General features: G+C 39.8%; 1 protein-coding gene across 5 annotated transcripts in view; it reads left to right on the top strand.

Moving 5' to 3' along the window:
- CFAP61 (cilia and flagella associated protein 61) overlaps positions 1–17,073 on the top strand; it is a 294,287-nt gene that overhangs the window by 121,615 nt on the left and 155,599 nt on the right. For all 5 annotated transcript variants that reach the window (XR_006891038.1, XM_046678345.1, XM_046678348.1 and 2 more), the window contains 3 exons: positions 4,499–4,625; positions 11,341–11,418; positions 16,144–16,350. Coding sequence is in view for 4 of the 5 variants with exons in the window: in XM_046678345.1 (XP_046534301.1) it covers positions 4,499–4,625; positions 11,341–11,418; positions 16,144–16,350 (412 nt within the window). In the remaining variant the exon portion in view is untranslated. The remainder of the gene's footprint in view (positions 1–4,498; positions 4,626–11,340; positions 11,419–16,143; positions 16,351–17,073) is intronic.

Genomic DNA, 17,073 nt, shown 5'->3' with positions numbered 1-17,073 from the left:
TGAAAAATAGCTCTTAGAGGCAAATACTAGACAACAGAGAGCAGCCTTGTCCAATAGAAGTCAGAGTGAGCTAGATATGTAATTGTAGATGTTCTAATAGTCACCCTAATTAAAAAATCAAAAAATAGGTGGAATTGTAATATTTATTAGCTAACCCCTTATAGTTAAAATATTACTGTTTCAAGATGTAATCAATATAAATAAATATTAATGAGATGTTTTATGTCCTTTTTTATACCAAGTCTTTAGAATTCAGTGGAGGTTTTACACGTGCAGCTTGTCTCCTTTTGGAGCAGCCACGTTTCAAGGGCTCAGTAGCCACGTGTCGCTCGTGGCTCCCGTCTGGACAGCGCAGATTTAGAGTAGGGCACAAACCTACGGCTGTTGTCTATCCCCCCCGAAACTCTAGGAACACGTGAAAATGGTGCCGTATTCTTTGGCAAATATAAATAGCAGAGGGAAGAGCTTCACAATATAACACAAAATGGTGTGTCACCTAATCTATGGTAGATTTTCGTGGACAAACTGGTGAAATAAAGTTTGGGTTTTTGTGATGCTTGGCAGTCAAACAGCCCCATATCCCATTGAACATTTGTGGAGTGCTACTGTGGGCTAGGGAAAGCCCCAGCCTTTCGGAGCGGAACCTGATGTGGTCTGAGCTTCGAGCCTTGCCAGAGGGAAGAGGTCGACATCCCAGAAAGCACAGGATAGTGCAATAAAGATGTGCAAAAAGTGTTACATGCTCATTCACTCTCCTGGCTCCCACAACACTCTTAATAACGCGATTGTAGCATTTATCAGATATAGAAGCATGGGGAAAAGTCTCTGGCCATCTATATGTGAGCTGTATAACTCACCCACTTAACAGGCATTTCTTGAGCACCTCTTACGTGCTAGGCATTGTGCTAGCCATGGGGATGCAGCAGTGAGCAAATGGACCAAAATTCTTAGCCTCATGAAGTTTTATTTTAGTGGGAGGAGGGAAACAATGAACAAAACAAGTAGGAGGTAGGAAATACTATGGAGAAAAATAGAACAGGGAGTGAAGATGGGAGTGTCAGGGTTTCTAGACTTTAAATAGCGGGGTCAGGGGTAGGGAGGGCCTCACTGAAGGGAAGTTGGAGTGAACACTTGATGTTCAGGTGAGGGAACAGGCTTGCATATTTGGGTGGGGCTGGCAGAAATCTGTGTAAGAACTCCTGATGAGGGAGTGTGCCTAGAATGTTTGAGGACACCTGTGAGGGGAGCAGGGAGAGCAAGAAGGTGACTGTTCGGAGATGAGTCAGAGGGAGGAGGCTCCAGGCATGGAGGGGCTCTCAGCCCTTCTAGGACTTGGGCTTTTACTTGAAGGGAAATGGGAAACATAGCTGAGGTCCTAACCTTGGTCCATGGGTAGAAGGCAGGGGGAAGATTGCATGTTTATTAAGCTTTTACTGAAAGTTAGCACTGCCTTCTATTGTGAAAATAGACAACAAACCACAATAGTATCAGTAGTACCTGTAACTTTCTCTTAAATTGAAAGGACAGGTATTTTCCTATCATATTACAGGATTTGCAGATATCTGCAAATATTAGTTATGGCTTGTACTCATCTATATACAAAATTATGGAAATTATTAGACTTCTTCTGAATCATGTTATTATGAGGCTAATGTATTGTAATCCTACATATTTTATTTTATCAATTTAAAAATATTATTCTGAGAGGGGTCCTTGGCATAATGGATGTTAAGAACGCCTGTATTATTGGGATTTGAGTATCAGAGCCATATGATCTGCCTTAGTGCTTAATGAGCACCACTCTATCTGCTTTGTTGAGGATGGATTGTTGAGGGCAAAGGTGGAAGCCTAGAGACATTAGGATGCTGCTGCAATAACTCAGGCAAGAGGTGGTGGTGCTGGGGCCAGCACTGGAGGTCCTGAGGAGTACTTGGATTCTGGATGCATTTCAAAGGGAGAGCCAACTGGATGTGCTGCTGGGCTGGAAGTGAGGCCTGTGAGAAAGAGAGCCAAGATGAAGCCAAGGGTTTGGGCCTGGACCACTGAAAGGATGGAGTTGCCATTAACTAAGATGGGAAAGAGGGCTGGTGGAGGGCTTTGGAATGCTAAGATTGAGAGGACTGTTAGATAGCCAAGTGTTTTCATTTGGGAGATGCAGGATCCAGCCTTTTGTCTGATATCAGTTTCTGAGAGAGGTGTATTAAACTTTACGGATATTGGTCAAATCGTCATAATTCTGTGAACTTTTACTTCAATATTCTGAAGCTATGTTTTTAGATCCCTACAGATTTGATACTGCCATATCTTCCTAGTGAATTTTTTAAATAAATATATAATTGATATTTAGAATATATATTGATAGTCATTTGATGAGTCAAAATGAAGATATATACTCTACATGGTAACTCCTTTTTTTGTTGAGATATAATTGACATACAATATTTTTACTTTTGTTATTAAATAGAGACTTATTTGCCTCCTAATGCTTTTGCCTTGAGGTCTAGTTTATCCGTTATTTATATTGCTACACCAGCTTAGTTTTTGGCTTTTAGTTGCCATTCCCCTTTCCTTTTCCTTTCAACTTGCTTTGGTATCATATACTTTTTGGTAACAGCTTCGTTGAGATATAATTCACATACCGTACAATCACCCACTTAAAGTGTACAATTCAATGGTTTTTAGTACATTCACAGTGTTGTACAACCATCACCACTTTCTGGTTCCTAAACATTTTCATCACCCGATAGGATACCCCATACCCATTAAGAAGTCACTCCTTTTCCCTCCTCCCCACAGCCCCTGGCAGCAGCTATGTTACCTTCTGTCTCTATAAATTCGTCTATTGTGGACATTTCATATCATTGAATTATACAATATGTGCCCTTTTGTATGTGGCTTCTTTCACTTAGTGTACTGTTTTCAAGGTTCGCCCATGTTGTGGCATGTATCAGTGCTTCATTCCCTTTTAGGGCTGAATAATATTCCATTGTGTGGGTAGACCACATTTTGTTTATCTGTTTCAGAGTTGATGGACATTTGGGTTCTTTCCGCCTTTGGGGCTATTATGAATATTGCTACTGTGAACATTCACGTACAAGGTTTTGTGTGGGCTTATATTCTTAATTCCCTTGGGTATTTTCCTAGTACTTTTGTGGTCTTGTTTTTTACATTTATATCTTTAATCCATCCAAACTATCAGATGTTGGTGTAAGATGGCCATATCGGAACCAAGTTCTTACCGTTTACTTAAAAATTGCTCATAAATATTATTAAGGTGGTATTAATTGATAATCTTTATACCAATTAATTATAGATGTAGGTTGTTCTTTGCGAATATGCCGCTTTGTCATAGTATAGAAGCATACCTTAAAATTTAAGCACAAATATTCACTACAATCGAAAGTAGGTATTTTACTTTAGTTATATTAGGAAGAGTAGCCTATTGAGTATTAATACCTGTTTAGCAATAAATTTAATAATTTATCAGTTCTATTTAGTAATAATGCCCTCATGACCGGAGAGCATTCAATGCAAGGCCAGCTACATAATATGCAGGACCCATTACAGAATGAAAATGTGGGGGTCTAGCCTAAGATGAGGAAGTCATCTCTCCTTCCCATGGGCCCACCACTCCAACCCATGGCAAACAGGCATCTTCCAATGGCTTGCAACCTCTGCACTGGGATGCTCTCAATAACTGGATGGGGGTGAGCAAGAGGTTCACAGCGAATTGCCAAACACACCATGTCACTGCCTGCCCCAGGTGGGGATATCTACCACCTTGCTCTGACTAGAGACTCCATGAGGCAGGTGCCTGACCCCTGACCCTCCCTGTGCCCGTGTCCAGGACCCCACTGAAGGTGGAGCATGATGGCTAAACGTGGGCCTCCCCTTACGAGTGCAACCCAGTTGTCGCCCCTGGCAGAGGTCAGCAGCAGTCATGGGGCAAGGATGGGGAGGCCCCTTGGGGCCCAACGTGCCAGGGGCAGGGAACAGATGGGAGAGAATGGTGGGAGGTGAGTACTATCTGTGAGCCAAGGCTCCAAGCCACTGGCCTTGCTCCATTGTCCAACTTAACTTTACGTAAAAACACAAAATCAAAGATAAAATTATTAAGGATTTTAAAGACTCATGAAGCCAGCCGAGGTTCAAGGCATTTTCTTAACTCCTTAACATACTTTAAAATTTGGGGGAAGAATTTGCCTTTATGTATGAGGTAAATATAAAACAAGGCATGGTACTGAACATTTTAAATTAAATGAATTTAGAGTGTAACTCTGTGTTGTCTCTGGTTAATGGAATTATCAGTGATTTTTACCTTATTCTTTGCACTTTTTTTACATGTGTTTTCTAGGTTCTCTAGAATGAAATGAGTTACTTTTGTAGTTAGGATACTATTTTATATAAGTGCGATATGTTACAATTTTGTCTCCATTTTTGGGAGGGAATACATATTTTAGTACCTTAACCTAAAAAATATGTCTCTCTCCTTACCCAGGTCCATTAATATAAGATTTGCCACTTTCTCGGATACTCCTGGTGTTGAAAATCTCGTCAGCACCCTGATGCTGAGTAAGAGCATACTGGAGGATTTAAAACAATACAACAAGGCTCACAGAGACCCTGTAAGTACCTGCTATGACCAGACTGGCTTTCTTTTCCTCACGCCATGGGACCGTTATGACCCATGTAGGTTCAACTCTGAAGTTTCCTTGGACCTCACTTGAAGAATCATGTGCTGGGAAGTGGCAGTGGTGGGCTTGGAAGATGGGAGCAAGAGGAGAAAAACAAGGGAACTGAGGTTTAAGGAAGTGAGGCTGTTCTCCTCACTGGGGGCCCAAAGGGGCTGATCAGATAATCTAAATCCTTATCACGAGGATGGAAAATTTGGACTTGATCCAAACAAGTGTCATGAAACAAGATAGATTCCAGCATTTGGAAGAGGCAAATCTGACCTAGGTTAGTGAACGGTAGCTCAGGAATCTGTGGGTGCCTCGTGCCCACTCCAGCAGCACTGGATATCAGATTTAGGGCATGGCACTCCATTTCCACCCTACTGGATGATGAGTGTGTCCATATCTTGTTGTTGAGCTGGCTGCATCCTCAAGGATGGCGTGGGCTGGAGAAGATCCTGTTCTCTTTCTAGTGTAGTAACTATACTGTACTTTTGCCATGGCACAGGGCAAGCTAGCAGAGGTCCTTACATTAACACTGCTTTCTTAAGGACCATGCCAGGTAACATAATCAGATGTGAAATAATGCATGTAGTTAGAGAAATGCTTAGTTACTTTTTTTTTTAAGATTTTTTTTTTCCTTTTTCTCCCCAAACCCCCCCGCCCCAGTACATAGTTGTATATTCTTTGTTGTGGGTCCTTCTAGTTGTGGCATGTGGGATGCTGCCTCAGCATGGTTTGATGAGCAGTGCCATGTCCACGACGAGGATTCGAACCAACGAAACATTGGGCCACCTGCAGCGGAGCGTGCGAACTTAACCACTCGGCCATGGGGCCAGCCCCCGCTTAGTTACTTTTTTTGATAAATTTTATTTAAAAAATCTTCATAGAAGTATAACTGATAAACAGCTTGATGGATTTCACAATTTGAATGTACCATGTATGAGCACCTGCTTCAGGAAATGGACTAACCCCAGCCGGCTAGAAGTCCCCCTCATGCTCCCTTTCTGTCACTTTACCCCAAGGTTAATACTGCCTTGACTACTAAGATCATAGATTAGTTATGCCTTCTTTTGAATCTTATTTAAAGGAAATCATACACAGTGTTTTCTGATACCAGGCTTCTTTTGCTCAGCAATGTTTGTGAGATTCACCCATATCATGGTGTAAAGTATTTCATTGCATGCATATGCCACACTTTATTTCTTCATCCTACTGTTAAGGACATTTGGGGAGTTCCCAGTTATTGGCTCTTTTGAATAAATCTTTTAGTTAACTTTTAAGTCATCAAGAGGGAGACACCAAACACAAATGTAGTGAAACATTTAATGTTTGTAAAGACATTGAAGTAAAATAAAACTTCCTCCAGCATATGTTTTTGTTTTGTTTTGTTTTAGTCTCTGTTTCTTCATTTTTTGTTCCTTCCCTCCTGGCTTGCCAACCATGTAGTATGATGTAGTGCCCTGGTTCTCAAAGTGTGGTCTAAGGAACCCCAGGGGTCTCTGAGATATGAATTTTCAGGAGGTCTGTGAGGTAAAAATTATTTTCATAAAAGAGTAAGAAATTATTTTCCTTTTCCACTGTATTGATATTTGCACTGATGGTAAAAGGCAATGGTGAGCAAAACCTTGGGAGGCTCAGTGTGGATCAAAGCAGTGGCACCAAATTTCCCAGTGGTCATCAAGTTCTTCCTGCAATGCACTCACAGTAGCAACAGGAAAAGAAAACCCACAGTGGAATATCACTGCACACCAAATAGAATATCTAAAACAAAAAGGGTGCCACCACTAAATGCTGGCAAGGATTCAGGGAAATCGGATCACTCGTATGTTGCTGGTGGGAATGTAAAATGGTACGGCTGCTCTGGAAAACATTTTGGCTGTTTCTTAAGAAAACTAAAAATTCAATAAAGGCCATATATGACAAACCCACAGCCAACATCATAGTCAATGGGGAAAAACTGAAAGCCATCCCTCTGAGAACAGGAACAAGACAAGGTGCCCACTCTCATCACTCTTATTCAACATAGTACTGGAGGTTTTGGCCAGAGCAATTAGGCAAGAGAAAGAAATAAGAAGAATCCAAATAGGATATGAAGAAGAGAAACTCTCGCTGTTTGCAGACAACATGATTTTATTATATATAGAAAACTTAAAGAATGCATCAAAAAACTACTAGAAATAATCAACAACTACAGCAAAATTGCAGGGTACAAACTCAACTTACAAAAATAAGTTGCATTTCTATACTCTCATAACGAGCTAACAGAGAACTCAAGAATACAATCTCATTTACAATCACAACAAAAAGAATTAAATATTTAGGTATAAATTTAACCAAGAAGGTGAAAGACCTATTCAATGAAAACTGTAAGACATTACTGAGAGAAATTGCTGATGACATAAAGAGATGGAAAGACCTTCCATGCACATGTATTGGAAGAATAAACATAGTTAAAATGTCCATACTACACAAAGCAATCTACAGATTCAGTGCAATCCCAATCAGAATCCCAATTACATTCTTCACAGAAATAGAACAGAGAATCCTAAAAGTCATATGGGGCAACAGAAGACCCCAATTAGCTGAAGCAATCCTGAGATAAAAGAACAAAGCTGGAGGCATCACAATCCCTGACTTAAAAATATACTACAAAGCTATAGTAATCAAAACAGCATGGTACTGGTAAAAACAGACACACAGATCAATGGGACAGAATTGAAAGTCCAGAAATAAAACCACACATCTATGGACAGATAATCTTCGACAAAGGTGCTAAGAACATGCAATGGAGAAAAGAAATTGTCTTCAATAAATGGTGTTGGAAAAACCGGACAGCCACATGCAAAAGAATGAAAGTAGACCGTTATCTTTTGCCGTACACAAAAATAAACTCAAAATGGATCAAAGACTTGAAGGTAAGACCTCAAACCATAAAACTTCTAGAAGAAAATATAGGCAGTATGCTCTTTGACATCCATCTTAAAAGTATCTTTTCGAAAACCATGTCTACTTGGCCAAGGGAAACAAAAGAAAAAATGAACAAGTGAGACTTCATCAGACTAAAGAGCTTTTGCAAGGCAAAGGAAACTAGGATCAAAACAAAAAGATAATCCACCAATTGGGAGAAAATATTTGCAAATCATATATCCGACAAGGGGTTAATCTCCATAATATGTAAAGAACTCACACAACTGAACAACACAAAAACAAACGACCCAGTCAAAAAATGGGCAGAGGATATGAACAGACATATCTCCAAAGAAGAAATACAGATGGGAAATAGTCACATGAAAAGATGTTCAACATCACTAATCACCAGGGAATGCAAATCAAAACTACACTAAGACATCGCCTTACATCTGCTAGAATGGCTATAATCACCAAGACAAAAAATAACAAATGTTGGAAAAGTTGAGGAGAAAAGGGAACCCTCACACACTACTAGTGGGAATGCAAACTGGTGCAACCACTATGGAAAACAGTATGGAGATTCCTCAAAAAATTAAAAATAGAAATACCGTATGACCCAGCTATCCCACTACTGGATATTTATCTAAAGAACTTGAAATCAACAACTCAAAGAGACTTATGCACCCTTATGTTCATTGCAGCATTATTCACAATAGGCAAGATGTAGAAGCACCCCAAGTGCCCATCAACTGATGACTGGATGAAGGAGATGTGGTGTCTATATATATATATACAATGGAATACTACTCACCGTAAAAAGACAAAATTGGGGGCTGGCCCCGTGGCCGAGTGGTTAAGTTCGTGTGCTCCATTGCAGGCGGCCCAGTGTTTCGTTGGTTTGAATCCTGGGCGCGGACATGGCACTGCTCATCAAACCACGCTGAGGCAGCATCCCACATGCCACAACTAGAAGGACCCACAACAAAGAATATACAACTATGTACTGGGGGGGGGGGCGGCGGGTTGGGGAGAAAAAGGAAAAAATAAAATCTTTTTTTTAAAAAAAAAAAAAAGACAAAATTGCCCCATTTGCAATGACATGGATAGACCTGGAGAGTATTATGTTAAGCAAAATAAGCCAGACAGAGAAAGACAAACACCATATGATCTCACTCATATGTGGAAGATAAACACACACACGGACAGAGGGAACAGTTCAGTGGTTACTGGGGGAAGATGTGTTGGGGGTGAGCACAAAGGGTGAAGGGGCGCATTTATGTGGTGATTGACAAATAATAATGTATAACTGAAATTTCTCAATGTTGTAAACTATTATTACCTCAATAAAAATAAAATAAAATAAAACTAAAAATGCAGCTATCATATGACCTAGCAATTGTACTCCTGGGCATTTATCTCAAAGAAGTAAAGACTTGTACACGAATGTTCATAGCAGCTGGAATCGGCCCAAATGTCCTTCAGCAGGTGAATGAGTAAGCACCCTGTGGCCCATCCATGCCGTGAAACAGGACCCAGCAATACAAAGGACTGAACTGTTGATACAGGCATCAACTTGGATGATTTCCAGAGAATTATGCCAAGTGGAAAAAAGGCCAATTCTTAAAAGTTACATACTGTATGACTCCACTTATGTGATGTTTTTGAAATGACAAAGTTTTAGAAATAGAGAACAGATCGTTTGTTGCCATGGGTTAAGAACAGGAGGAGGGCGGGGGTCGATGGGTGTGATTATAACAGGCAACTCAAGAGATCTTTGTGTTGGAACTGTTCAGTATCTTGACTGTGGTCATGGATAAATTTGTGTAGAACTTACACACACACACACACACACACACACACACACACACAATCACATCACTGTGCATTCCTTGCTTGTCATATTATGGTAGAGTTTTGCAGAATGTTTCCATTCAGGGATACAGGGCAAAGTGTACACGGCATCTCTCTGTATATTTTCTTACAACTGCCTGTGAATCTACAACTATCTCATGAATTTAAAAAAGAAAGGGGAAAGCTGGTTTCACTTGAAGCAGGAAACATTATCAACTTTATTAGATCTCTATCCTTGAGTACATGTATTTTCAGTGTTCTGTGTGGCAAAATAAGAAGTACACGTACAGCTCCTCTGCTGCAGGCTCAATTATGTTGGTTGTTTCAAGAAAGAGCATTTTTGTAGTTGTTTGAGTTGCATTCTCAATCAGCCACTTTCATGTGTTTTCATGAAACACCATTTTTACTTGAAAGAACAGCTGGCAGACAAAGTATGATTATTCAGTCTTGGGTAGTTGGCAAACATTTTCTTAAAAATGAATGAATGAATGAAAGAGGTGAGCCTTTAACTCTAAGAAAACAATGGACAGGAACTGGCCCGGTGGTGCAGTGGGTACATTCATGTGCTCCACTTTGGCAGCCTGGGCTTTGTGGGTTCGGATCCCAGGCCTGGACCTACACACTGCTCATCAGGCCATGCTGTGGCAGCGTCCCACATGCAAATTAGAGGAAGAGTGGCATGGATGTTAGCTCAGGGACAATCTTACTGACCAAAAAAATGAAAAAAAAGAAGAAAACAATGGACAGCATTTGTCCCCTATGATAAAATCCAAGCTTTCAAGAAAAAATTAGAATTTTGGAAAATTAGTATCTTTTCACATGAACTTGACAGCTTCCTGATACTTAAAAGACTTTTTCTGATGAGACTGGTGGTGATATTACCAAATGTGATGTTTCGATATTTTGTAATGAAGTAGGTCAACATTTGGAAAAGTTTGCATAAGGTTGGTGAGTCATTATTTTCCAGATAAATAATACATGATGTTACAAAACCATGCATAGGTAAAAGAGTCATTCAAAGTGCAAAATAGACCAGTGAATTTTAAGGTAGTGATATATACGAAGTTCACTGATGTGGTTTCAGATTCCATGTTGCAACTAATCGTTAAAACACTCCCACTTGTTGAGTTTTGGTGTAGCAGCAAAGAAGTATATCCATAATTATCTAAAAAGATTATTTAAATACTTCCCTGTTTTCCAACTATGTATCTTTGTGAAGACAGATTTTTTTTCTTATACTTCAACCAAAATAACCTATTGCAGCAGATTGAATGCGGAAGCTGATATGAGCATCCAACTGTCTTCCATTAAGCCAGACATTAAAGAGATTTGCAAAAATATAAAACAATGCTACTCTGCTCTCTAAATATTTTTGTCAAATTTTAAAATTTATTCAATTAATAAGTTAAACAAAAGTTAATAAACAAATTCGTAATTTTCTCTGTTTTAATTTCTAATATAGAAAATAGTGATAGATATCACATACATAAACCAAAGCTCTTTGGAATCCTCAGGGCATAGGGGTCCTGAGATCACAAGATTTGAGAACCACTGATGTAGAGCTAAAGAAAACAGATTCTGAGTCAAAGGGACCATAGTGTGAATCACAGATCCATCCCTTACTAGCTGAAGATCTTGGCTTGTTACTCAGCCTCCCGAGCCTATTTTCCTGTGAATAGAATAGAGGTACTGATTCTCCTTACCTCTTGGAGGTGGAGTGAGGGTTAAATGAACACGAGGAGGGCATTTAACTTCCTACCTGGTTCAGAGGGAAGTGTTGATAGATGTTGGTTTTGACTATCATTGTCATTATGGGATCATGGGTAAAATCCATGTTGACTGCTTACAGGAACATTGATAGTGATATTTTTAAGGGTCTAAAAATTTATGCTTATCTTTTCAGGATGGGACACCACTGCAGGCATTTGTAGCTGAAGTTGCAGAACAAGTAGTTGGCATTGCAGTGATCAGAAATGAAATGGTAAATTGTGAAATGGATATTAGTTTCCTTAATTGTGTCTTTTTATATCATGAATTAGCATGTAATGCCTCTTTTGATGTTTCATTTTTATTTATTTAATATGAATGCTTCCTTTTTCTGAAGGATATAAATCATCATCCGTTTGCATCCCACTTGGCGGCTTTCCAATTCTCTATTTTTTTCAGTTCAAAAGGTTTAAAATATTATAAAAATACATAAAAACATTCATATTCTAAAAATTCAAGTAAGCTTTTACCATCAGCAAAAACAAAAGTTCCACTGCTCTCCCCAGAGGATTCCTACTATTAACAGTTAGACATTTATTCCTTCCAGTGTTCTTCCTTGCACTTAATTACATGCATCTTGTATGTATGTGTATGTTGTCAAGTGGACATCTAATTTTTTTTCCCCAATGTATAGCCAGTTATTCCTACGTATTTGTCACTGAGTAGTCCATTCTTTCCCTACTGATTTAAAATGTCATCTTTCCATTATTAGATTTCCATGTGTCTGTGTCTATTTTTCCTCTCTATTCTGTTCCATGGATTTATTTATTGATATCTGTTGCCTTATCATGTGCTTTGGTATCTGGTAGGAGAGTCTTCTCTCGTTTGTCTTTTCTAAATTTTCTTGGTTTACTTAGATATTTCCTCTTCCTGATAAACCTTGTACTGCTATGAATTTATTTGCTCCTATGTGGATTTTATAGAACAGGTTAGGCAGAAATGACAATTAAAATATTAAAACTTTCCCTCTAGGAGCATGGCTTCCTCTCTTGTCATTGTTGAATCCTTTTGGGTTCTTCAGAAAAGTTTTGGGGCTTCTTTCATACAAGTTTTTTGTGCCGGATGCTTTGTTCGCCCCACAGGTTCATCCTCTGCCCTGTCCTGCCCCAGGGAGCCTGAGCTGGTGGGTAGCATCACGAATGCCTTTACCCTTCAGCTTCTGATTGGGTTTGGCCAATGGGGAGCCCTGATGAGAGGACGAGAGGAGAGTGAGAATGGGATGCCTCGAGCTGGCTCATCTCCCCACTGAATTCCCTCACCTTTTCAAGGTGGCTTCTTCTCCAGGACCGTTTTTTTTGGATTCTGGTAACCAGGACCTCCCATGCCACCCACCTAGGGTGGTAATAGCTTGCAGTTGCTGCTATGCTTTCCCTATTGGTTTCCCTGCCCACACCCCCTCCTTGTAAATAGTCCCTTTGTTACACCCACCTCCAATTACCCTGATTTGAACATACCATCTGTTTCCTGCTGAGACTCTGACTGATACAGTCCTGGACATTTATGATTTATTTCTACGTGTTTTATATTTTTCTGGGTATTGTGAATAAATACTTTTTTTCATTGTATGTTTTAAATGTTTATTTTGGTGTATGGAAAAACTACTCATTTTTGTATTGTGATCTTGTACCCAACCACCTTTTTGAAGTGTCTTATTAGCTCTGAGAGTTTGTCAATTGATTCTCTTTTGTGGTACAGTGTCACTTATAACCATATTTTATTGGTTAAAACAGTTACAGGGCATGCTCAGATTCCAGGGATGGAGAAATAGACTCTACCTCTTGATGGGAGTGTAGCTAGCTCACTCTGCAGAAGAGCATGTGACATATGAATTACTGTCATGGCCATCTTTTTGGAAAATAGAATCTGCTGAACTTTCTTTTAAAAATATTTATGGGGCTGCCCCGTGGCATAGAGGTTAAGTTCAGCCTGCTCCCCTTTGGCAGCCCAGGTTCATGGGTTCCATCCTGGGTGCGGACATGCACGACTCGTCAGCCACGCTGTAGTGGCAACCCATATACAAAGTGGAGGAAGATTGGCACAGGTGTTAGCTCAGGGCTAATCTTCTTCAGCAAAAAATAAACAAATAAGTAAAAATTTATACTTATTTATATTTTCCAATTTTATTGTATGTTTAGAATAACATTGAATAGTAGTGTTTGTAACAGGTGCTTTTGTGGTGTTCCTGATTTTATGAATGATTCTAGACTTTCCTCCATTTAATATAATATTTGCTGTACTTTTTTAGAAGGCATGCTTTATCAAGTTAAGGAAATTCCCTCCTATTTCTAGTTTACTAATAGTTTCTATTATGAATGAGTGTTGAATTTTACCAAATGTGTTTTTGGCATTTATTGAGATGTTCATATGGTTTTATTCCTCTAATGTATTCAAACTATCCTCCTTCTTGGATTCATTTCTCTTTTGATTCAATATATCTTTGAATAATTCTTTTAGAGAGAGTGATAGGTGGTAGGATCTCTGAATCCATACATATCCAAGAAGTTTTCATTATGTTCTCACACTTGAATACTCATTTGGCTGTGTATAGAATTCTTACTCAAATTGTTTCTCAGCAGAATGTCGATGTGTTTACTCTCATTGTCTTCCAGTACCCAATGTCACCCATAAAATATAATCTGATGTATCTTTGTTTTCTTTCTTTCTTGAAAATTAGTTTTTTCTTTTTATCCCTGAAATTCTGAAATTTTACTGAGGAGTGTCTCATGCCTCTTTAGAGCTTAGGAACATCTTTCTTCTCTGTTTTCATTAATTACTTCTTCCCTTTCATTTCCTCTATTCTCCTCTTCTTGAATTCCTTTTTAGGTGGATATTGGACCTTTGGAATTGATCCTTCACTATCTCTTATCTTTCTTCTCATATTTTTTAATCTCTTGTACTTCTTACTCTTTATTCTAGGGGCTTTCCTTGATTTGTCTTCTGGTTTCCTAATTCAGTGTTCAGCCTAGTCTATTCTATTATCCAGGCCTTCAATTGGAATTTAAATTCCAGGGTTCATATATTTAACTTCCAAGTCTCTTCCTTGTTTTCTTATTGCTCCTTTTTGTGTAGCAGCTTGTTTGTTATACTATATGCAAGCTCCTTCTAAGTATCTCTGAGGACAGTGAGTAAAATTTTTAAAAAATTCTCTTCTATTCCCTGGATACTCTGTTTCCTCTGGAGTAAGTTGTATGTTTCTCTATTCTGGTCTTTTGCATTTGTCAGTTTTCCCCAAAAGTCTGTCCTTGTCATGAATGAAAGATTAAATTATCAGTATGGCTGGCTGGCATGGGTATCCTTGACAGTTGTGCGTATCTGCTTCTCCGTTGCATCTCTCCAGTCTCTGGGAGGGCTGCCCACCCCTCTGTCTAGTTGGGAGGGAGCATCAGTCATCTGGCTTCCCCTCGTGGTGCTCAAATGGAGGCCTGGCTGGCAGTAGACAGGGACTCTCAGTTTGAGTGGCCCAAAGTAGGAAGGTTTAGCTTAGTGATAGAGGACTTGGTATTTTTCCTTCCAAGGTAAGTCTGCCTTACTCTTCCATTCCCCATCACTCCCACTCATTATTTAAAAAATAAATTTTGGTTGTTATTTTAAGTGATTTGGGATGGGAGGAGAATTAGATGCACATGGCCCATCTGCTGTTTTGAGCTAATAACCTCTGTTGGCTCTTTGTTTTTCTATGATTTCTCAGCCCTACGTTTGTTACTCATTTTATTTTATAATGAGGGATGCCTCCTTGGTAATTAAAGAAAAGTCTTAGGGTGTAAAGGCAGTCTTAGGGTCAGTGCAGACGAAAGGTCAGACATTGCCGGAATTGCCCTCAGGTACCACCACTGGTCTGGTTACCCTGAGCCCCATTTCCTATGTGCTTTGTGGTAAAAGCTGGAAAGACAATGAACCATGGGGGCATGGACACAGACTTCACAGTTTTCCTGAATTTTCTAGTCCCAGCTTTGCCAATTACAGGGCACATCAAGTTCCTTGCATTCCCTAATTCCTCTTCTTGAAAGTGTGCTTTTAGGGCAATTTTACTGTGAAAATTAAGAAGAACTATAAATAGGTGCTTTCCAATGTGCATGTGGTTTGATTTTTTCCTGCGTATCAGGTGTGTTTACTGCTCCTGTCATGAGAGAGAGACACACTGACTCTGGAGAGTGCCCCCACCCCCACAGGGTGCATGCTGGGAGGAGAAGCAGGACAGGCTGACCCAGTGCACAGTTAGCACGGGGGAGGCCCTGGCTCCCTCCCCCTGATGTCGGGGACAAAAGATGGTGATAGAACCAGGCCCACAGAAATAGGGGCAGGGTGCCCATTATTTCCTTTTACAAAGAAATACCAGTCCTTTAAATTACCTTCCTCCATGTAAAAATGTAATATCTCACAGGCATAAAAAGTTTCAGGAATGCTTACAGATAAGGCCCAACCTCCCAGTTTTATTACAGGCCAACCCAACCACATGTGCAGGTCAAAATGCGTGACTTGTGGGAGGGCAGCTTTCCACGTTAATAGGTGACTAGAGGATAGTGACGGCTCCAGAGAACCAGTGGGTATTTTCCCGCTCCTGAATTTTGCACACGCTTGGTCTGTTGTGCTGACCAGCTGGTGCTCCCTTGCCCAACAGCAGTGAAGAGCTGCTATCCTGCCGCCTGGCCACTAGCAAGACTCAAGGCTCTCTGAATTGTTAGCAGGCATGGCTGTAAGGAGCAATTCCAAAGCTATGTAGCCATCCTCCAGAGACAAGCCATCAGACACAGGTGACTTTCAGGAAACATAACTTTTAACTTTTAAAAAATTAACGGTGAAGATGAGGTAGTATATAACAAGAGAGAAAAACACATTTCTTGCTATTGTATGTAAAGTAGTTTTTAAAAGATATTTCTCAGAAAATGCATGCCATTTGTTTAAAACATTCTTGGATGTCCTTTCCCCGCCTCTTTTTCAGGATGTGGAGTACATACGATCGCATTACAACATCGAAGACTTCATCTACTTCAGTCACCACCAGCGCGAAGAGCACGGGCACTTGTATCACTTTGCCCTGAACCCCATTTTCCGGCACTACACCAAGTTTTTTCTGAAGGAGATCCTTCGGTTAGGCTATAAGTCCTGTCTCTACTACCCTATTTACCCGCAGTCCAGGGAAGGCAAGGTAAAAGAACATCGTTAATTCACTTTTCCAGCAGATCGACATTCGCGGTGTCATTCGTGTTGTGTGCCGTATTTTGTTCCTTCCTCACTCAATGAATTTTGATTATAACATGGCTCTGAATTTCACATGCCATATTGAGTTTGGCCCTTTTCTTACACTGCAGTGAAAGTTCAGAAGGCTTTCAATTTCTGAAACAATCACAACCAATATAATTAGTAGAACAATTTGTTGGCTTTTCTATATTGACAAAACAGAGACTGAAATCTAGGCAGGAATACTCTAAGGCACATGAAAACCAAATTATTTCTTATGGTGCACTAATGAAATGAAAGAATGATCTTATCACGTTCTTCAAGCAAAGAACATTTTAGTAGTGAACCCATAGAATAAATGAGTTCAACCCTCTAAGATTGGTGTGCAGTCAAGGCGTTCCAAGTAAGTACTATAACCATCCACATAAAAGTTATGGGTAAAAAGTGGAGATACGTGATCCTCGTGTAACCTTTGCGCAGTAAAGACCTATGTCACTCTGCATAATGCTTGTTATACTTACGTAGAGTAATACTTTTGCAGTAAACACATATCTAACATGCATACGTTATGTAATGTGCATGCAGAAACAGCAAGCTCTTCATCTTGCTTTCATTTGTCCTGCTTTAGTCTTCTTCATAGCACTTTCACCAGCTAAAATTATATATTTTGCCATGTAAGCAGAGGTGTTTG

This window comes from Equus quagga, chromosome 12 (assembly GCF_021613505.1).
Source record: "Equus quagga isolate Etosha38 chromosome 12, UCLA_HA_Equagga_1.0, whole genome shotgun sequence".
Classification (NCBI taxonomy): Eukaryota; Metazoa; Chordata; class Mammalia; order Perissodactyla; family Equidae; genus Equus; species Equus quagga.
This window is presented reverse-complemented; position numbering and strand designations above follow the sequence as displayed.